The following is a 20176-nucleotide window of genomic DNA, read 5'->3' on the forward strand; positions in this document are numbered from 1 at the left end:
CAGTCTTTCTTTGATAAACTCCTTCAGCTTCATGGCAAAGGTTTGATTTGCAATCTGGGGTCATTTTGGCAGCTTCCCTTTGAACTTCTGCTGATATTTTCACATGTTGATGCAGGACCCAGCACTGCACTCATCTCCCAGTGCCGTATGCGGCAGCACTCGCTCAGCCCAGCTGGTTTTCATTGTGGTGTTGGGGCTCATTTTATATCTCCAATATTGCACTGACCTTTTATCCAGAGCATTGTGATGCAAGCTCATGCTGCTCTGAGTGATCTCCTTTATGTCCTCCTCTGAGAGCCTGGCTTTCTAAGGGAGCAGGAGCTATGAGTGTGCTTCCTCCATGTCTTACTTTGTATTTAAAATACCACTGCTGCCTTGAGACAGTTCAACTGATACATTCAGGGAACTGATAAAATAGCTCCTTCTGTAATATTTTGTACCCAGTAAGTGTTAAGCCCCCTGCAGCCTTTATCAGGAGAGATTTTCTATTACCTGGATTGTTGATGGATGTATTAAATAGCACTGAAGAAGAAGAAATGCTTGCTACCAGTGGCCTTGCTCAATGATATCTTCTCATTAACAACTACATTTTGAGATCTGTCAGTGAAGCAGATTTAATCTCTCTACCATGTGCCTTGTTAATTCCATATAATGCCAGCCAAATACCTTGGAGAAACTGCAGTGTATTACAGCATCACAGTTGTCTTTAGCAGCCAGGCGTGTTGTATTACAAATCAAAACAAAGAACCAAGCTACCCAACACCTTTGGTGGACTTGGCAGAGTCAGGTTTATGGCTGGATTTGAGGACCTTAGAGGTCTTTTCAAACCTAAATGATGCTATGACTACAGGGTGGTTTAACAAGCCTCATTTTCCAGAGAAGTGCACTGATTGGTCTTCATTATTTTATTAGCATCTAGTTATTTGTTGATGAAATCCCAAATTAACCACTCTGGTATTTTGCGGAGGACCAACATGAGGCTAAGTGAGACCACTTACCTTGATGCTGGTACTTTGCAAAATTAATTGCTGCGCTGAAATTCTCCTTTTCACCTTTTCAAAATACGGAAACACTTTGGCAGTGCCCTGATCCATCCTCAACTTGAAAAGTTATTAAAAATCAACATTAGTGGTTCAATCAGCTTCTCAATGAAGTCTCCAAAGACACCTGTGTCTAAGACAGCTGGGTTGCTGCATCTGAGGATGTAATTTCAGAGTTCCCTCTTTCCTCGCCACTGTCCAACTTTCCTCCACTGCCAACAGTGACTGCTTTTGGTCCCTCATAGCAGAACACAAAACCAAACCTCCTTCTTCCCTTCCAAATACACCCAATTGGTCTGTATTTTATTTTGCTACCTCATCAGTCTCATCAGCAGTGGTTTTATAGCTGATTCAAGTTACAAATTTGATCCTCTAAAGTTTTAAGTGCCTTTCTTTTTACTCCCATTAGCCCTCAGCACTGGTTCTCTCAGCCTCCTGCAGCAGCAGTAGGTTTTAACCTATTGGTTGCTGCTAACCTCCCATCTTCCTTATTTCCATACACACTGATTTATTTAGGTTTTGTCACAGCCTTTACATGTCGTTAGGCTGAAATATTTTTCCTTGACTGTTTCTCAGAGCATTCAAGAATCTTTGAAATGGTGCCTTTTTTGCTCCCAATTATATGTATTTTTTTGGTGACCATTCCACTATAAATGTAGGTTTCCTGTCCGCTGTTGCTTGAGGTATTAGAAAAAAATGTCATCTAAGTTTGAAGTTACTTTTTTCTGGATGGGTGGCAAATCTTACTTAAACAAAGCCAGTTATTATGATGCCTAAGCCCTGAGGAATATTTAGGTCACCAGTTCACTTTCCTTGGTCATTCTGTTCTGCAGGTTGAAGAGCAAAGCATCCCTTTATGTTAGAAACCCTGGCAAGTTTTCAGGTGAGGAGCTCAGCCAACAGCTGAAATCAGCCATGCAATTTCTCTTGTATATTTAACAGATTCTTGATACTTTTTACAAACCCATGATGTTCAAAGAGCAGCTCATCCCTCTCTATGATGGATGGGAAGATCCAGGAATATATCAAATATCCAAGTCCCTCATGTTTCATTTTACAGCTTAGGGCTCTAATCCTGAGTGGTATTGTACCCGTTATTTCTGGTTTTCAGGAGAAAAATATCATTATATGGTGCCTGGGCACTGCACTCCTGTCCTGGTTTGCCTCCTGCTGGAGTGGAGGCACTAGGAGGATGTGTCCTTAGAGCAGGGGAACAGGGCAGCAGCCACGGGGATGGAGCTGGCTCAGGACAGAGCTGGTGCCCTGACCCCTCTGCTTACAGCAATATCTGCTCCAGCAGCCAAGAGAGGGCGCCTCTTAAATTAATAAAAGGAAGGGAAAAAAGATGACAATGAGAAAAAAAGCAGCAGAAAGAGAAAAACTGAGCATGATTCCTTAAAAGGCATTTTCTCATCACACTGAAGTGAAAGGCTAAATCCAAGTTAAAACATGGAGGTGTTTTCCAACAGTAGGATGGGGGCCAGGGACACCCCTGGAGCAAGGTGCAGTTGGCTGAACATTTGGAAGATGTGGGTCTGCTGTGGGCCCTGCTGCTGCCCCATTACTGCTCTTGCTCCCACCCCAGCCAGTGTTCTGTCGGGACAGTGCTGGCACATCCCCTCCACCCTGCCTGGCTCAGTGCCTCAGGGTGCTGCTGCATCACACATGGATAACAAACCCTCACCTGGTGCTTGTGGCAGTGTCTAGAGGCCAGCTGTGGCTTTTCCAGGGAAAGCAGCAGCTCAGCCCTTCCCCAGCATGGGAATCTGCTGCACGAAGAGCTGCCTGTGCACAGCCCAAAACAAGCCCGTCTTTCAGTAGCAGCCATGTAAAACTATTTAAAAGGCCTTTAAGTGCTGCCAGTACCTGTAATGGCTGCCAAGTTTTATTTTTGTCAGACAATTTGTGAAATTTGTTCAACTTGTGACCACGATCAGGGAAGTGAGCCCAAAAAGCAATCACAAGCACCTAATAAATAACAGTAATTAATATTGGTGTGTGGTGCTTACTCAGTATTCTTTTTCTTTCAGGGATCTTTTAGCTGGTTAGCAAAAACGTTCCACGTTATGGTGGTCTCTCCTACAGAGGGTATTTATCATCCTCCAATTGCACGTGGCAAACTGAGAACAGCATTCCTGTAAGCACTGGAGGAGCCCAACACAATCCCTCCCCGTGATCCATCGTGCCTGTGCGTGAGGAGACACGTGAACCATAACAGACTGCTGAATGTACATTCTGGGAAATGCTGTGTGCCTCAACACGTACAGAAAAGAGATGAGGAAAATCCCCAAATGCTTCACACCTCCCTTCCCCTCTCCCCTTCACTTGTAGTAGCTTATTTATCAACAGAAAATGTTAAGGCACCGGTAATTCCATTTTAATGTTTTTTCTCACCTGCAGAACTGCCTGGAGTGGTTCATGTTGGGACCTGCTTTAATATTGCCTTTCTCTGGGTCATAGATGGTGGTTGCTCGTGCATAAGCTCCTCCAAGAATAAAGATGAACCCATTGAGAGTGACTGCAGGAGCATATTTGTTATCTGTCAATGGAAAGCAACACTGAGATCAGTTTTAGGCTCAGGTTTGGAGACTGTTTTTTTATTTATACATTCCCCTTATTTATAGATAAGTCACGTTTCTCTAAACCTCCAAGGCTAGGGAAAGAAAAATGAGGAAACCTTTCCTGGTTTTGTTCTCCTCTCTCCAAGTTCTCAAAGGCACTTTTAAAGTTCATCACTTCTTCATCCCCCAGTATGTGCCTCCCTCTAAACTGGTAAAGAACAATTATCTTTTCCTGAAGCCTAATGGAGTCACCATCAAAGTTCCACAGTTATATATGAAATTAGGATGTCAAATTGTTTCAGAATTTTGAACTGCTGCAAATTTTAGCTCAGATGCTTCCCATGCCTGTGCAGCAGCTAAGTATAGCAGAAACCATAGCACAGAGACCCCCTTAATAATATCCAATAGTTGATACTCTTTTATATTGTGCTTCTGCTTGTGGAAAGGTCGCCCACACATTTCCAGAAGATTTTCTGATACCTGATTTCTTTTTCACCTTTATCTGTCTCATAAATTCACCTGCATTTTTATTTTCAGATGTGTGTGTATCTCCAAGCAGTCCTGTAATTTAGCAACAAACTGTGTGAGGTTGGGAGTTTGAAATTAAGCAAATTTCTCATCCTGAGTCAAGTTCAATCAGATTTTCTGAGGAGGGTTTAGAATTCTTGTTAGCTGTGGCATTATTAGAAATATTAGTAAAACTAATCATAAATTATTGAATAAAATAATTCTAATCTAATTAGTTGGCTTGTCCCTTATGCTGCTAGCACACCATATGCACATTATTAAATATGAGCCAGTTGGGCTGAAATTTCTCATGATGATGTCTGTCTTGATGAGATACAGTTTTTTAATCAACATTTCTGTGAAACCAATCAGCAGTGTCTGGGAACAAAAGATGGGAAAATACATTGCTTTGAGTTAAAATAAGCCTCACAACCAGTTCTCTAAGAGGCAGGTGGCTTAGCCCTTTTAGGGTGTGAAGTGCATGTTTCCTGGGGGCCATCCTGGGGTCAGGGGACACATAAAAATTCTGCATTTGTAGCTACAAGTTAAAGCCTTTCCAAAATCTGCATTTACATATGCTCAGGAAAGGTAGATCCCCCTGCATCTCCACCAGGGAGAAACAGTCCTGCTGGTTTCAGCCCCTGCAACCTCCTCCCAAGGGGCCTTGTGTGCAGAAGCTGGAGAGGAGGTGAGATCCCACCTTTACTGTGCTCTTATATCTCTGATACCAGCCTCTACATAACACCAAAGGGGTTTATATGTTCCTCCTAAATCCAAAACATATTGTAAATTCAGGAACACCAAAAAGAATGGGCTTAAACCAAATCCAGCAGCTTTGTTTTGGAATTTGCTTACCTCTTGCACGGTGTGTTGTAACCCTGAGGTTCTTGTAAAACTACCTTATTCCATTAAATATTTAACAGAGAATTAATTTGACAGGAGTTAAGCAAAAGCTGATGAACATCTCCAGAAGAGAGATGATCCCCTTAATTGAGGTTTCAACTGGTAAAACCAGAATGAAAAGAATGGTTTTGTGCTGTCTGCCTCTGTTCCAGCATGGCCATGGGGTGGCCTGGCTCAGTTCACCCCACCCCACACTGGCACATGTGATGGGTTAAAGCTGAGCTCCTGCTACGCTGAGTATCTACAGGCATATGTCAAAAAACCACGGCTGTATTAGGAAAATGTCACTGATCCTTGGGAACAGATGGGAAGAAACTAATTCATCCAGAAAATAGAACAAGGAGTATTCAGTTTCTTCGCGGTGCCACTAAGCCACTGTAATTCATCAGAAAGGCTTATCAGTCCTAACAACCCGGCTCGCATCCCTTTCCAAATCAGACTTGCATATGTGACATTTTTTCCACTTAAGACACTCACCAGAAATTTTCCATATTTGATTATCACATCTTCTTGGTTTTTTTTTTCTCTGACTAGCACTGTTTTGCAGCAGAATGAAATTCTTGCATTAAAGAAAACCCCTCAGCTCCCAAATCTCACAGGGAAATTATTTGGGGCTCTCTCACGGTAGAAACAGTGACTTCTCAGGGGACTGAATCACTGACTTCACATTTCTTTTTGTTAAAGAACAAGTGGGAAACCCCTTGGGTATTTTTATAGTGACTTTTTTTCCCCTTTTTGAATAGGCAATCTGATATTCTTTTTCCTCCTTTTTAGAGGCAATCGTGTTTGAGTCTCATCAACTCTTCAATACTTCTCCTATCTGTTGTCTTTTTACTGCTTTTGTCTTTAGCTGTAATTTCATAAATTGGTATCAAGTAAGTCTGAGATACAGAACCAGAAAAATCTTTGCTGTTTCTGTCAGGAAGGGAGTTGTTGACAGGAAAGTCTCTTGTTCCTGATGCAGAAACAGCAGAAAGACCTGAGGGACGCTCCTCCAGAAACAGGTAGAGAGGAAGCAGTGAGGTTTTTTGTTTGTTTGTTTTGTTACCATGGGGACACAAACTGTTCATGGACACCGGGATTTTGGAAACCTCAAGTCATCATTCCTGATACTTAGGTGTGGATGTCCACCTTCAATCTTTAACCTTACTTCATCCCAGGTGCAACCCATACTCTTCCTGTGGTGGTGTCTTTTTCAGGGCTTGGTATGCTCATGCAAACTCTCAGGAGACTCCAATTTCTGTCACAGTTTGAAGTCCCAGTGCAGGGTAGCTGGTGGGGAGCCTAGTTTTGCAACAGCATGTTCTGCTTGGACTTCTTGGTCAATGTACAGCAAGCTGCAGAGTAGGTGAACAAAGCTACTGGGCATGAACATGTGTCATGTTCTGTGTGTCAGAGGCTTCTGTGGGATACAGTGGGGCCACTGGGTATTTCAAAAGGCTGCTGGAGAAAAGAAAGAGAGGGGAGAGGAAGCACGGAAACAGAGAAGCAGCCTTCTTTCCTCTCCAAAGTCCAAGTGTTTGAGGCTGTTGGATATAGTAATCCATTTCAGGCTGGAAAATCTTAAATGGGATTTGTCCAGGTCAGCAAACACACTTGAGATTAGAAGGCAGAATAAATGTAAATGAAATAACAGGTAAAAGCTAATCTTCTCTGCAAGTGGATAACATGGTAACATCCCTCTCCTTTTCTGTTGCTACAGGAAGGTAAATCAGCAGTTCTATTCTGTGACAGGCTGTTGGAGGAGGGAGTGTGCACTCCATGACAGTCCTTGAGCCAGAGGTGTCCTTCACTGGGGTTGATGATTTAACCTGCTGCTGTGCTCCTCCCTTAGGGAGCACAGGCTGCTCCTGGGATGTGTCCGTGGCTCTCACATCTCTCTCTCCATTACATGGCCAAGTAACACAGTCCTGTTTTCCCTGCCATGATGCTCCACTGCCTTCCAGTAATGCACTTTGTCAGAGACTGAAGGGACACTGCAATGAATGGCAGCAACACAGCAGCATTTCATATGGAAAACGTTATTCTAACCAAGCTAGTTAACCATTTTTATTGGAAGGAAGAGATGCAGGAGTTCAGGCAGAACTCCAACCAGATTGTCTCCTGGCAGGCGTGGGTGTCTGGTGGGGAGGTTGCTGCACTTGATGGGGCAGATTAGAGAAAGGAGTCTGGTTAATACAAACAGGCTGCTTTTAATAATCAATGCCTCTTCCCCTCCTTGAACACTCTGCAGGCAAACTCAACAATGGCACAGGCACAGAATAACCAGGAGACTGTGATCTGATCCTGAGCACAGCTCGTGAGCCCAGGTGAAGCTGCTGCATGAACAGTGAGGGCTCTGCAGGCTCAGAACTCTCCTGGGAGCTGATCTCTTCCATTTACACAGCTGGCTGCCATCCCCATGGGGTCCCCAATGACCCTTGAGCAAACCCTCCTTGGAGACCCCAAAGTCGAGTGTCCTCACTCGGCAGACACCACATTTTGTGTATGCGTGGTGGGCATGGCACATGCCAAAGCAGGAGGCTCCCCCTGCCACCACAGGGCAGCTTTAGCATCAAATTTATGGGCACAATGTTGGTGAACTGAAGAGTGCTGGAAAAAGAACAGCCATGGAGATTATGGAGCGGTAGGAGTGAAGAGGACACAGGAAAAACAGCAACACAAAAACACTGACTTTGCAGGGCAGAGGGCAGATAATAAGTAGGGAAACACTGAGGAGTGGAAAAAGTCATTCTGAAGGGAGCACATGGCACGTATAGAGGAGAAATAGGTGAGATAAAAGTTCAAGCTTAGTAGGGTGAAAAATACTTAGAACTGGCCATGGGAATAAAAATACACTGAAGAATGAGATGAAACACTTATTGCTGTGGGACTGACTTTCAGGTGAAAGCCAGCCATATTCCCCTACAAATACCAAACTATTTTGCCTTGGGAGAGTGTGAAGACATATATCTGATTTTTCTTTCTTTGACACTTTCTAAAGTCAAAAAATAAATTATTATATTATTCATTTTAACCAAAATAAGCCACGGGACAGTGCAGTAAAAATGCACAGATGCTTCTAGTGCTGTTTTCCAGATAGGTTTTGCATTCTTAGGTCTGTGACCGTCCCACTTTGGTCTGACATATCATTGCAGGAGTAAATGGTATGGAGTAAATGGTAAATGGTGAGGAACTAGATACTTGGATTAGAAACCAGAAATACTCACAGAACTCAGATCTCTGTTCTCTGGTTCTCACCAAATTTTAAAATTTAATAGTCATGGTAATTAAACACTGGTTTTCTTACAATCCAAAAATATTAATAAAAACTTTGAATTCCACTCTGACTGTTCAGAGTATCAAAAAAGGTATATTTTAGTGCCCTGTCATGAAGGCACAACGTGAACTAAAAGTCAGTGACCAAGTAATTAGGCTTACTTAGAATCCCTGACTTCAGCATGTCTGTGGCCATCTTGTTAAATAAGACAAAGCTCAGGAAGCTGGGCATGGAATACATTTTTAGCACAGCTATATAGGACAGCTTGGCCAGAAACGGAAAGGCAGGTGCTGCAAGTACATAGCCCCAGTTCATTTACTCACGCAGGACTTTTGTCTTCACATTTAAAAACATGAGAAGGGGATGTGCAATATGGTTTACTATAAATATGCAGTGTGAAAGGCCTGTGAGGCTCCACTCTCCCAGTGACCTCCAGCTGTGGGCTGCACTGCTGCAGGAACATTGCCCACTCCAAGGTGGGAAGGACACACGGGGCAGAGGATGGGGCATTGAGGAAGGCCTTCTCCTCCCCAGGTGTGGATGTGTGCACTCGCCCAAAGGCTTCCACAGGACCCACGTGCAGTGTGTCAGTGAGCCTGGTGTCACACCTACTGCTCACAGGCATCCCAGCACCTTCTGACAGCCGCAGCACATAGAACAAATGGGAACTGGGAGTGAAGTCACTGCATATTCCTCGAAGAATTCCAGGCAGAAGAGCAAGTGCTGAGCTGCGTGGACTTGCTCTCAGTCCCCAGTCTGTATCTCCTCTGCACAGGAGGATGTCAGTGTCCAGCCTGCTTCACTTCCACTCAGACTGGACAAAACACGAGCCATGATTGATGCCGGTGTTGCCTTGGGTTAGGCTGGCATGTGATGCTTTGAAAGGGATGGACCTTTTGGGTTCAAACGTGTGCCACTCTGCATGCAACTCACTATCATAAAATACCACAGTGAACTGAGACAGGTGCTACTGGTCTAAAAATGTCCACAGGCCTTGGATGCTTTCAATATCTGCAGTTACTGCTGCATATCTGAGCATGCTTGAGGCACTTTTAAATAAACTGTTGTCCTATTTGAGGTCAAACAGGTTTCACCGATCTCTGGGGTGACTTTGTAACACCTCACCATCAGACATCTCAGCTGCCTTAGCTCAGAGGTACACCCTAGGAATTCACAAATAACACACAAAGGCTCTGAGACTGTCAGAGCCACCCTGGCAGTGATCATGTCAGGATTGATTCCAGCTTCATTTTGCAAAAGACTCCTTCTAATTCCTCTTTCCTTTAGACTGTACTGTACCTGCCCTGCATCCAGTTCTTGGGAGGATACTTTAAAAATACCTGTGACACTATGGTTTCTGTAGAGCTGGAGGAATTAAAGTATATTTCCAATGTTCCCACTGCCTTGCAGTGAAGATCAGGCATCACACCAGTTCACATTCCCAGACATTCTCCATGAGGGTGCCATTTTTCAGCCTGTGTTATTTTAGATTATTTGCAAGTAAATTGACGTTATACCCAACAAAGAAGTCCTTGTTTTATCCTATATTTTATGCCTTCAGCTTAACTAATTGAACTTTGCTTACATCAAGAAAACATAAATACCATCTTTTAACTTCATGAGTATCTTTACTGTATTTTTGTACTATTAAGAAATAATAGTACAACTCTATTAGAATGATGGGTGACGAACCCAGCTTTGGATGGCTAAGATGATTTTTTTTAAGCACACATGGTGTTGGTGCTTGCTACACTCTAAGGAGCCCAGGGGACGATTCCTTAGCTCCTGTGGCACTTGTACTATTATGCTGAGGAAGAGGAACACAACTTTGCGTAATGCGCTCATTTCTGCAGTATTTTCCTGCGAGTCCAGGAAAGCCTCCTGCTGTCAGTGAGTGGATTAAAGGAGCAGCAGTAGCTGTAGGCACCAGCTGGAGAAGGCCAGGCACTGGGGTTGTTGGTGCTGTCACACCGCTGTGCCTTTGGCCCTCCCGCCCCGCGCGTGTCCCGCTGTGCCGGGCTGCAGGCGGGAGCAGCCGGGGCAGGGCAGGCTGTGCCCACGGAGCGCCAGCTCCTCCAGTCCTGATCCACCAGGAACCCCACCAGAAGGGTCAGAACCATCGGAACAAGCTGCAACAGGAAAAGCAGCTTATTCCAAGTTTCTGATTATGCTTAGGCCTTACCAGAATACCTTACAGCTGTCCTTCTATAATTACTTACTTGCTACTCCTATTGCTCTAAGGCTCAGTAATGAGATGATTTTTTAAAAATGAAGCCACAGTTTCAACACAAATGGTGAAACACTGGAACAGGTTGCCCAGACAGGCAGTAGATGCTCCATCCCCGGAAACTTCAAGGTTAATCTGGACAGGGCTCTGAGCAAACTGAATTAGTGAAAGATGTCCTTGCTTATTGCTTAAGTGACCTTTAAAGGTCCCAAGCCACTGTATGATTCTCTGAACTAGGAGGTGAAGGCAAACCACTCTGAAACAGCTTCTCTGCAATGACTGTGTGTGAGTTGTTTGGCCACTTGTGTGCAGCCAGACCGAAGGCTGGCAGAGCCCAGTGCACAGCAGATGACCCAGGTCAGCTGTTGCCTGCAGGAGCATCCTCGCCAGGCTGAGTGCTAAACCTCATTTCCAAAAGCAGCCTAAACACCCAGGGTGCAAATCACCACAGAAAGCAAGTTAAGTTGCAAACTTCTGAGTGCTGTTCTAATTCTGGAAGAAAGTCACCACCTCTGACATTGGCTGGTACATTGGAAAATCTGGTTTCTTGTTTTGCTCTTTATGTTTGGTGAGCTCAAGGGCTTCATAAACTAATAAACACAGTTTTAATAAACTACATCTTGAAGCTGTCAGCCTCTGAAGCACATATGCCTGTGGACACCACTGATAAATCCCAGTTCAGAATGCCTGTCACTTCCCACAGGACAGGCAGCATTTTAACAAACCCAGGAGAGAGAATCCATTACTTGAGCAGTGCTGTGAGCCTGCATGGGGCAACACACAATGCCAGCATGAAGCTTCACTGCACCTGGAGATTTTTTAAATCTAAAATGCCTAATTGTTCATACCTAGTAACAGATTTCTCTTCTTCTGCCTTGAACTCATCACTTCTAGCTGGTAACTAGTCTGTATTAATGAGTGATGATTGCTTTAAGTGGAAATCCAAATAATTGTGTCTCTGGTCTAGTATCCATGCACTCCTGCCAATATGTCATAGGGACGTCCCCTCCCACCCCACACCTCCCTTCTTTCTGCAAAGGCACTGAGGTACCTGCAGCACAGAGATCTGCTCTGGCACTGAGGTACCTGCAGCACAGAGATCTGCTCTGGCACTGAGGTACCTGCAGCACAGAGATCTGCTCTGGCACTGAGGTACCTGCAGCGCAGAGATCTGCTCTGGCACTGAGGTACCTGCAGCGCAGAGATCTGCTCTGGCACTGAGGTACCTGCAGCGCAGAGATCTGCTCTGGCACACACCGCGGGGCTTACCAATCATGGGGGACTCGATGAAGCTCCAGGAGTTGGTCTGAGGGATGTAGGACTGCAGGACGCCCGCGGCCCGGCCCGCCTCGTTCACCCCTCCAAAGACGTAGATCTTGCCGCCGCAGACGGTGGCGGCGGCCGAGTGCACGGCCTTGGGCAGCGGCGCGATGGTCTCCCACTGGTTGGTGATGGTGTCGTACCTGGGGGTGACAGCGGCGCGGTGAGCGGCACCGGGCAGCACAGACACGCACAGAAAGGCAGCTTGGAGAGCACAAGAAAAGCAGAGGTGGAAATGTGGGGGTTTTTTTAACATCTTGCAAATTCAGCCACTCGGTAAACGGTGTTAATGAGTGCTTTTCTCTAAGGTTTTAAAACATTGATAGAAGCCCAGAGAAAGCTGGTTCTGTTTTCTGTATATGCCTCTCAAATCTCATTATAGTCCAAGGTGCAGAAACTCGGGACATCTTTGTTGAGATGTCCTTCCACTGATTAATTTCTTTTAATGAGTATACAATGAGATTATTCTTGCTAATCAGTGCAGAGATATCCAATAGTGACTGTGGGCAGGCAACTGTTAATATATTTCAGCTGTTCAGCTTGTGGAACATATCTCACCTGCAACCTAATGCAACGTGATGGCTCCTTTTACTCTAGTTAACTGACCAGCAACTCCCATTTTGTGCCAGGATAAGTTGCTTCCATTTAATTTTCATTGTGCAAACCAAGCTACTGCGCTTCGTTTCAGGATGCTGCGACTGTTAATGCTGGAGTAAGATTTCACCTCTGCATCTGTATTTGACATGAATCAAACTGAAAAGAGTATGCATGGAAGTGCTAAATTAGTTTTCAGGTCATCAGTATCTGATTTAATTAAGTCATTGACCATAAGGGATGTACAGTTAACAACCCATGGATGAAGGTTCATTTTAGACAACATCACATGTACAGGCATCCCTTTTTTTTAAAGATAATGTGGCAGGGATCCAAATAGCTGCTCTAAAATGAATCTTGGAGACAGTGGAGAATAGTATGATTTTTAGGTTTCTATATTTCCATGTCATGACAGATGCAGCCAAACAGGAGTTTCCTGCACAGTGATTTTTCAGACTTGTTGACTGCCAGAACAGAAGCCCTCATCACCCATTCAGGGCTTTTGCTCTTAATGACAGTGATATGCAATCTGCAAAACATGAAATAAATTGATGAACGTGAACCCATCTGCAAAATATGATGTAGCAACAAGGGAATTCTTCCTTTGTAACATGTCCCTCAAATTTTCACAGCTCAAACTTGGGGAAAAAACCGGGAGGAATGATAAAAATGGCATAAACAGCAGAAAATAATGTGCTTAATAAAAATGCACTAATGAGTTTCCAAGTAATATAACTGAAAGTAATTAACACACTCATAAAACTGAAGCAAAAGCAAGAGGGAGGCAAACTTTAACTAAAAAAAAAATTAGGCAAGTCCCTTATAATGAGCATGGAGAACTGCCTTGTATGATGCTCTAAATTAGTTACAGAGAAATTTAATTCATCTACAACAAGTGATCAAAGAGAAGAAATATAACAAGATTAAACAACACAGTGCTGGGAGCATTCACGGTGACACACCTTTACTGGGCTGATTCTTGTACCAAACCTGCAGATGCACAAGCAGCTCCTCCAGGTAAATCACCACATGCTGCATCTCCTGCACTCACCCACAGCACTTGGAGGGGGCAGCACTCACATCCACCCGAGCAGAAATGCAAAAAATCCCACCTAATATAAAGTTTCACACATTGCTTTTGGGACATACTTTGCTAACTGAGCTATTGCAGTAATTGGTAATTAAATTCTTGATGTCTCGTTAGAAATTTGGCTATAATTGGTTATAGACTGGGAAAAACAACAGAGCTGAGAACTGACCTAGTGTTCCTTCTCCTGCTCCTCCTTCAAGACCAATCCCACCTGTCAACTGATACATTTCGTCTCACACCATCTACTCTGATTTAACACCAGGAACATTTGTGGGCAGTCAAAGTGGTCTGAGATGGGGGTTGTGAGCAGCCAACTCCCTTCCCTGTTGCTGGCAGAAGTACCTGGCACACTCCAAGACATTCTTGGCAACGATTTTCTGATTGTCCCAAGATGTTTTTGGGAAGAAGGGATTATATCCTTCATGTATGCTGGGGGCTGGGTGTGGCTGACGAATGCATCCTGGAGATGGAATAAGATATACTGGAGAAAGGTTCAAATAATAAAAACAATCATCCTTTTTCTGGATGGATTTCCTTACTGAGGCCTCAGGTCCCACAGACCCCATTTTTAACCCCTTTCACAGATCTCTGTTTATGCTCTGCAATGACAGAGCTGATTTTTCTTTCTCCTACTGTCCTTGAACTGCCACTGAAAAGCCAAAAATGATGAGTTTCACTTTCATCTGCTGATAGCCAAAGGCTGAAAATCTACTGGATACAGGTGCATGTGGTGAAGTTTAAACTCCCACTCTTTTCTTGAAGGTCATTTGGTTTAAAAAATTAGTGATCCATAAAGCAGGTGGAAGCAAGTCCTTGTCTACCTAACATGGGCATCTAATGTGGGTTTTCCATGGGCTGCTCAGTGAAGCAACTCTCTTGAGTGTCCACCCTAGCCCTGAGGCTGGAGAAATTGATGCCTTCAAGGCTTCCTGATAGCTGTCCAAATCCCTCCACCCTCTGGGAATTATTCCTGCAGTTCACTCCCTCCTTGCAAAATGGGTAGACTTGATTTCTAGTCTGTTTTGCTTCAGTTCCCACCCACTGGAAAGTTTGTTTCTTTTTCCCTGATGGATTATAAAGCTGTCTGCTATCAAATCTCTCTCTTTCACATATGGACGTGCAGAAAATAATAAAGTCAACTCTTCACCTTCTATGGGATAAACTAAGCAGTCTAAGCTTTTTAAGTCTCTGCAAGGCAGGTTTCCATCATTTTGGTCTATCTCAAGTCAGCTCTTAATGTGTTCACACAAGGATTTGTACCAGATTAACTAAATTGGTTTAAAAATGAATGAAGGTGAACCTTGGTAGCCTTCCAGGACAGAAAATACTGACACCTGCTTCACCTCCCTGCCCTAGGGCTTTTCCATCTGTTGTGTCATCTCTGGCACTGCCATCACACCACGGCCACTGGTGCTCGTGGGGCTCCTGGCTGCCTGTCACACCAGCCCTGCTCAAGGGCCAGCAGGGAGGAAACTGATTGAAAGAATAATCACTTTGATCTCTTTCCATTAGTCAAGCTTTGCATTCGAATCCCCTGTTTGAAGCTGTAGATGGAGACATAATGGGAGCTGGCTTCAAGCCAAGCAAAGGTTTTTCTTCCCTCTCCTCCACCGCTCCCTCCTGGTGTGTCCCTGCCTGTCCTTGGCTGGGGGCCTACTGAGCCCATCCAATTTGCTGAACTTGAACCCTCAAGGACATCTCCTTTCACAGGACTCACTCCTGGCCTGCAGTCCTTGCACGCTATGGACTCATGTGTGGTTTTACACACTTGCCCTCATGCTCCTTCCTCTGCCCAGCAGCCTGAGTGTCCCCAGCCCTGCAGGACACGTGTCCCCACTGTCATTCACGTGTCACTCGCACTGACCACAGAGATCTCATCTCACCCTTGTGCACTCACTACCTGCTGATCTATACACACCTTATATGTTTTTAGATCTCTAATATATGTGTATATGCACATTATCTGTATATATAATATTATATGTATGTAGATGTATAATTTATATACCCATGGTACAACAAATGGTCTGAACCCAGCAGAAAATACAGCTGAGGCTTGAAGACAGCACATGCAGAAATAAAACCTTGCTGGTTTCCACAATTCTCCACTCTTTGGATTTCATCTGTGGGACTGATCTTCCCCTTCCTTCATTCATTTCATTCAACTCCTCCTTCCTTGCTCTTTCCCTACCACCTCAGTATTAACAGCAGAAAACCCTTCATTTCAAGCTGTGCCACTCGCTTCACTGCCTTCTTGACTTTTGATCTCTTCAGTACCTGAAAACAGAATTTTTTTTTTCCTCCTTGGTCTCTTAATTTCTCTCCTTGGTCTCTTAATTTCTCTCCTCCTAGGTTAAACAGCCACATGTGTATCTTCATTTATTCACATTATAAGATCCTTACATCATGGTCAGCCACTTACACTGACCATTTCTGTCAGTCTGCAAGAAATCCTTCAGTTATTTAAGCATTATTTAATTGTATTTGCAGGAAAGCTTCTATTTTAACTAAAGCTGTACAGTGTCATATTGAACTGCCCTTCAGATGATTCACATGTTTAAATTCACAGTAATGGATTACTATTTTTTGCTTTTTTCTTTTCTTCTGACAGGCTTAAGAAACTATTCTAAGACAAGGCAATATATTTAATTTTCTTTCATCTAGATAAGATAAGTTCTTTTAAAATCATTGAGTCCAGCCATTAACCCAGCACTGCCAGGCCACATCTACATGACTTCTAAATACCTCCAGGGATGGTGACTCCAACACTCCCCTGTGCAGCCTGTGGCAGTGCCTGGCAATCGTTTTGGTGAAGAAACGTCCACCTTCCTTGGGGGAGAACCCCTAATTCCTACCTGACCATATCTCAGCAAAACAGTAGGTTCTGAAGTGATTTCTAAAATGTATAAAGCTTATTCTTTACACTGATTTTTTTAGACTGTCTTCAAAGTATGCACTGCCAACAAAAGTAATCTCCCAATTTTAAACGGCCTTATTGCAAAAGTGCTGTCAGGTCAAGGGGATTCATCTTCTTCTGTCCTTCAAACATATAATAACCACAAAGCACCCACATTTCCACACTTCCAGCGACATACATTGTCTTGTCAGCATATGCAGCCTTCTTGGCTCTCAAATTGCATATATTACAGGGCCCATCCATTATCTAAAGACCTAGTTCATGGATCCACTTCATTTCACCAGCTCCCAACTCAACTCATATCTCAGAAGAAGACAGAAAGTGTAATACCTTCTCGCCTAACACCTAATGACTTGCTTCCTGTCACACAGAACCTTGCCAGAGGGGCTTGATGGAGAACTGCAGCCAAGCTATTATTTCCCTAAACACTCATTGCAAAAACATAACTTTCCCTGAACATATACCCGTGCACAGCCACAAAAATGGACTTATAACTCAGCCCCTCTGGCACATGCATATTGTTTTAAGATGAGTAACAAACGACTCCTATTCATCTGTTTGTGATTGATAGTCCCATCTTATCCATCAAGACAGAATTTCTGCTGCCTCCTCACAGACAAATGGCAGATAAAGGGCAAAGAATCTCAGCCCTGTTGAATTTGATGGGAAAACACCCACTGTTTTAAGTGGCACCAGAATTTCTGGGTAAAGACCCTTCAGCATCAATGACACAACCGAAAGCATGGAGAGAGGGACACAGGAGCTGATGCTATAAATCATTATTAGACCAGTGGTCCCTACTTGCTTTAATGCTTTGTAATGGTGCAGCAGATGTATTAAGTGCAGGCAGTTGGCATGTGTATAGCTAAGGTGGTCTGACATTTGTTTTTAAAAAGCAAGATACTGTAAAAATATCTTGATTAACATTTTAACCATTTAGGATCAAATATTACAAGAACTCCATGAAAAACAGGTGAAGAACAAGAAAGAAACTGGGAGAAAATGCTGTGTTCTCTGTCTTCAAAGACCCACTGCAGTGAGACACCCTGTAGACATCATCCTCTGGGTGTGCTCACTGGTGAGGTCAGGGTGAGTCACTCTGGAGTGGAGAGATGCCCTTCCCCATGCCAGCAGACACACGTCAGAACCTGGCCAAAGCTGGGCATGGTCACGCTTGGGCTGACTGAGCAGGCAGAAAGCAAAATGTGCTTGGGAAAGATAAGCTGCATGTGCACCAGGGGAGGTGGTGGGTGGTCCAGCAAGGGAGAGTTCAGTGCCTTGCCCTTCACACTGGTGGCACAGCCCAGGACTGAACTGTGTGTCAGGCCTGGATAAGACCCTGCTTGGGGGGATAACAGGGCTGTAATGTCAGAGGCCTCCTAGGAGGTGAAAAACTACCCCAAACCCAGGAGTGTGTGTCTGCTGCAATTCCCTTCTAAGGGGAGAAGTGATACCTTTAGAGGTAAATGTAATTTTTGGCATCACTTGACATGGAGCATATGACCATGCCACATTATTTTAATGTAGTGCTTTTCTACGACCTACTGGAATGACAGGGAAATTTACCCCTTACTGAGAGATTGTATCACACTGTCCCATTCAAACCAACACAGTATTTGAAAGAGGAATGTGCAACCCACACAGAAATATGATGGGAGAAAGTTGGTTTCTTGCAGCTCTAGAGGAGGGGAGGGAAGAAAAGCAGAGTCAAGAAGTGGGCATTCACTGCTTGTAACACAGCAGCCAACTCAGCAATTGAAGTAATTTTTGTTTGTATTTTAGTATTTTTTTCCCAAAGCTTCAATCCAAATTCAGAAATCCTCACTGCTTGCAAAAATAGGTACAGCAATTTAAATTCCTGAACGCTGCCTTGTCCACATGGGAAGTGCTTTTGTGTGAAAAGGCCTGACTTTGTTCAGCACTGCTAGGAGAGTCAGCCTTCCCTCACCTGCATTTCTGACAGCAGACCCTGAAACATCCTTTCCAAAACACAGCTTCAGCCATGCTGTGCTTCACTTCTGTCACCCCCTACTGTCATTTTAATACGAAGAATAAAAAAGAAAACATCACCCAAACTTCTCTCATTCCCTGGCATAGCCCAAAGGAGGCCATGTTGCACTTCTTCCATGGCTCTGTCTCACAAGCCACTCTGCAGACAACAGCAGATTAATTATAATCACGGGTTTAGCAAATCCCCATGACAAGACATCCTTATTGTGGCTGAGACAGCGTGTGCTGAAATGATAGGGAGGAAATCTGCTCCTTTCCTCCATGCAGGTCTCTCGGTGGGCTGGGTACAATGGCAAAGCAGCAGTGCTGCTCTCACTGAGCCAAGCAGGGGCCGCCGAGGCCCGAGTGTGACTTTGCAGGCTGCAGTGTCATCTCTGGTGAGGGCTGGGGTGACTGAGATGACAGGGAAGGAGCTGGGGGGACTCTGCTTGATTTAGAGTTCACTCAACTGACCAACATTTTGGATGCTTTGATAAAGAGAGACCATGAGAATCAGAGCAGAGACAGGAATCAGGCCTAAGGAAAACTGAAGAGAGAATTTAATCAATGACAGCTTTCAAAACTCCTCAATAGCATTCTTTTGCTGTTCATCTTTATTGAGAGATGGAATGAAACAGCATCTCTTTCCTGGGCTCTCTCCTTCCTGTGTTCACAGAAACAGTTCTGCTAGTTAAAAATTTAGTGACTTAAATTATGGGATGAATACCTTCAGATACCAGAAACAAATCTGCTGAAAAGGGTGAGATTTGCTTCACAGCACCTTAAGTTCTGGGTGAAGGAGAGCAGCAGTGTTCACACACTGCATTCACTGCTATGATTTATCATTCATTCTCTGCTGTCTGCATTTCCCTGATTTGCTGAGAGCATCATCACCAACCTTTTGAAAAATGTGTTGTTTTTTTCTTCCCCTGAAATCCTTCCTAATGACCCTATCCCTATTTGCCTTGCCTGTTAAGGCAACTTTTACTGGAAAATGCTGGCTTCAAAATGTTACTGGAGAAGTATTCAAATTCAGCATTTAAAACTGACAAAAATATTTTTGGTTGCCACATTCACTTAGGAAAAACATTTCCCAAATATATTTCCCAGTTAAGTGTTTGGGGAAGGCTAAGACTATTGATATTTTTGGAATAGAATATTCTCATAAACTGCATTTCAAAGTGAATTCTATTTTTTAATGAACACATTGATATAGATATAGAATCTGTGGCTTTATTGAATGCCATGGCTGACAAGAAATTAGTTGGTTTTAGAATTTTACTTGGTGAAATATTTTTGTTGCACTTTTGTTCCTTCCTGTTTTTTTAAGTTCCATGTGAAAAAATTACATCTGGAGTGTACTTGAAAAAAGAATTTTCCATTCTCTCCCATCTTTGTTCAGCCAGGAATTCAAAACTGTTTCCATTTATTGGTTGTTTTATTCTGGACTTGGCAGGTCCCAGCCCCATGCCAAGACCACCAAAGGGAGGATCTTCCAGCCAGGTCAAGACTGAGGTGCTACACCAGGAAAACACACACAAGAAACTTACTTTGCTGTTGCTTGCATTTAGGAGAAAAAAAAAGTACTATTGTGGTCTGTAAAGACTTTCACCAATACTAAATTCAAATGGAGTTTAGTAGTTCATTGTATAACCTGGAAAAATGTCCAAAGAAGCTTAATTCTTCTCTTCACTTCCCTAGACAAAGCGAGAAGCTGGCACCTTTCCTCTCTGGTTTTGAAACACTGCCTTCCACTGAAGCTTTTAAAC

General features: G+C 43.8%; 1 protein-coding gene across 6 annotated transcripts in view; it reads right to left on the reverse strand.

Annotated features, from left to right (window-relative positions):
- The window catches only part of KLHL29 (kelch like family member 29), a 387476-nt gene that overhangs the window by 9310 nt on the left and 357990 nt on the right, over positions 1-20176 (reverse strand). For 5 of the 6 annotated variants that reach the window (XM_063424308.1, XM_063424300.1, XM_063424282.1 and 2 more), the window contains 2 exons: positions 11767-11960; positions 3435-3579 (listed from right to left, as the gene is read on the reverse strand). In XM_063424308.1, coding sequence (XP_063280378.1) covers positions 3435-3579; positions 11767-11960 — 339 coding nt within the window. The remainder of the gene's footprint in view (positions 1-3434; positions 3580-11766; positions 11961-20176) is intronic. The other variant, XM_063424319.1, reaches the window with a different exon arrangement.

This window comes from Prinia subflava, chromosome 2, assembly GCF_021018805.1.
Source record: "Prinia subflava isolate CZ2003 ecotype Zambia chromosome 2, Cam_Psub_1.2, whole genome shotgun sequence".
NCBI lineage: Eukaryota > Metazoa > Chordata > Aves > Passeriformes > Cisticolidae > Prinia > Prinia subflava.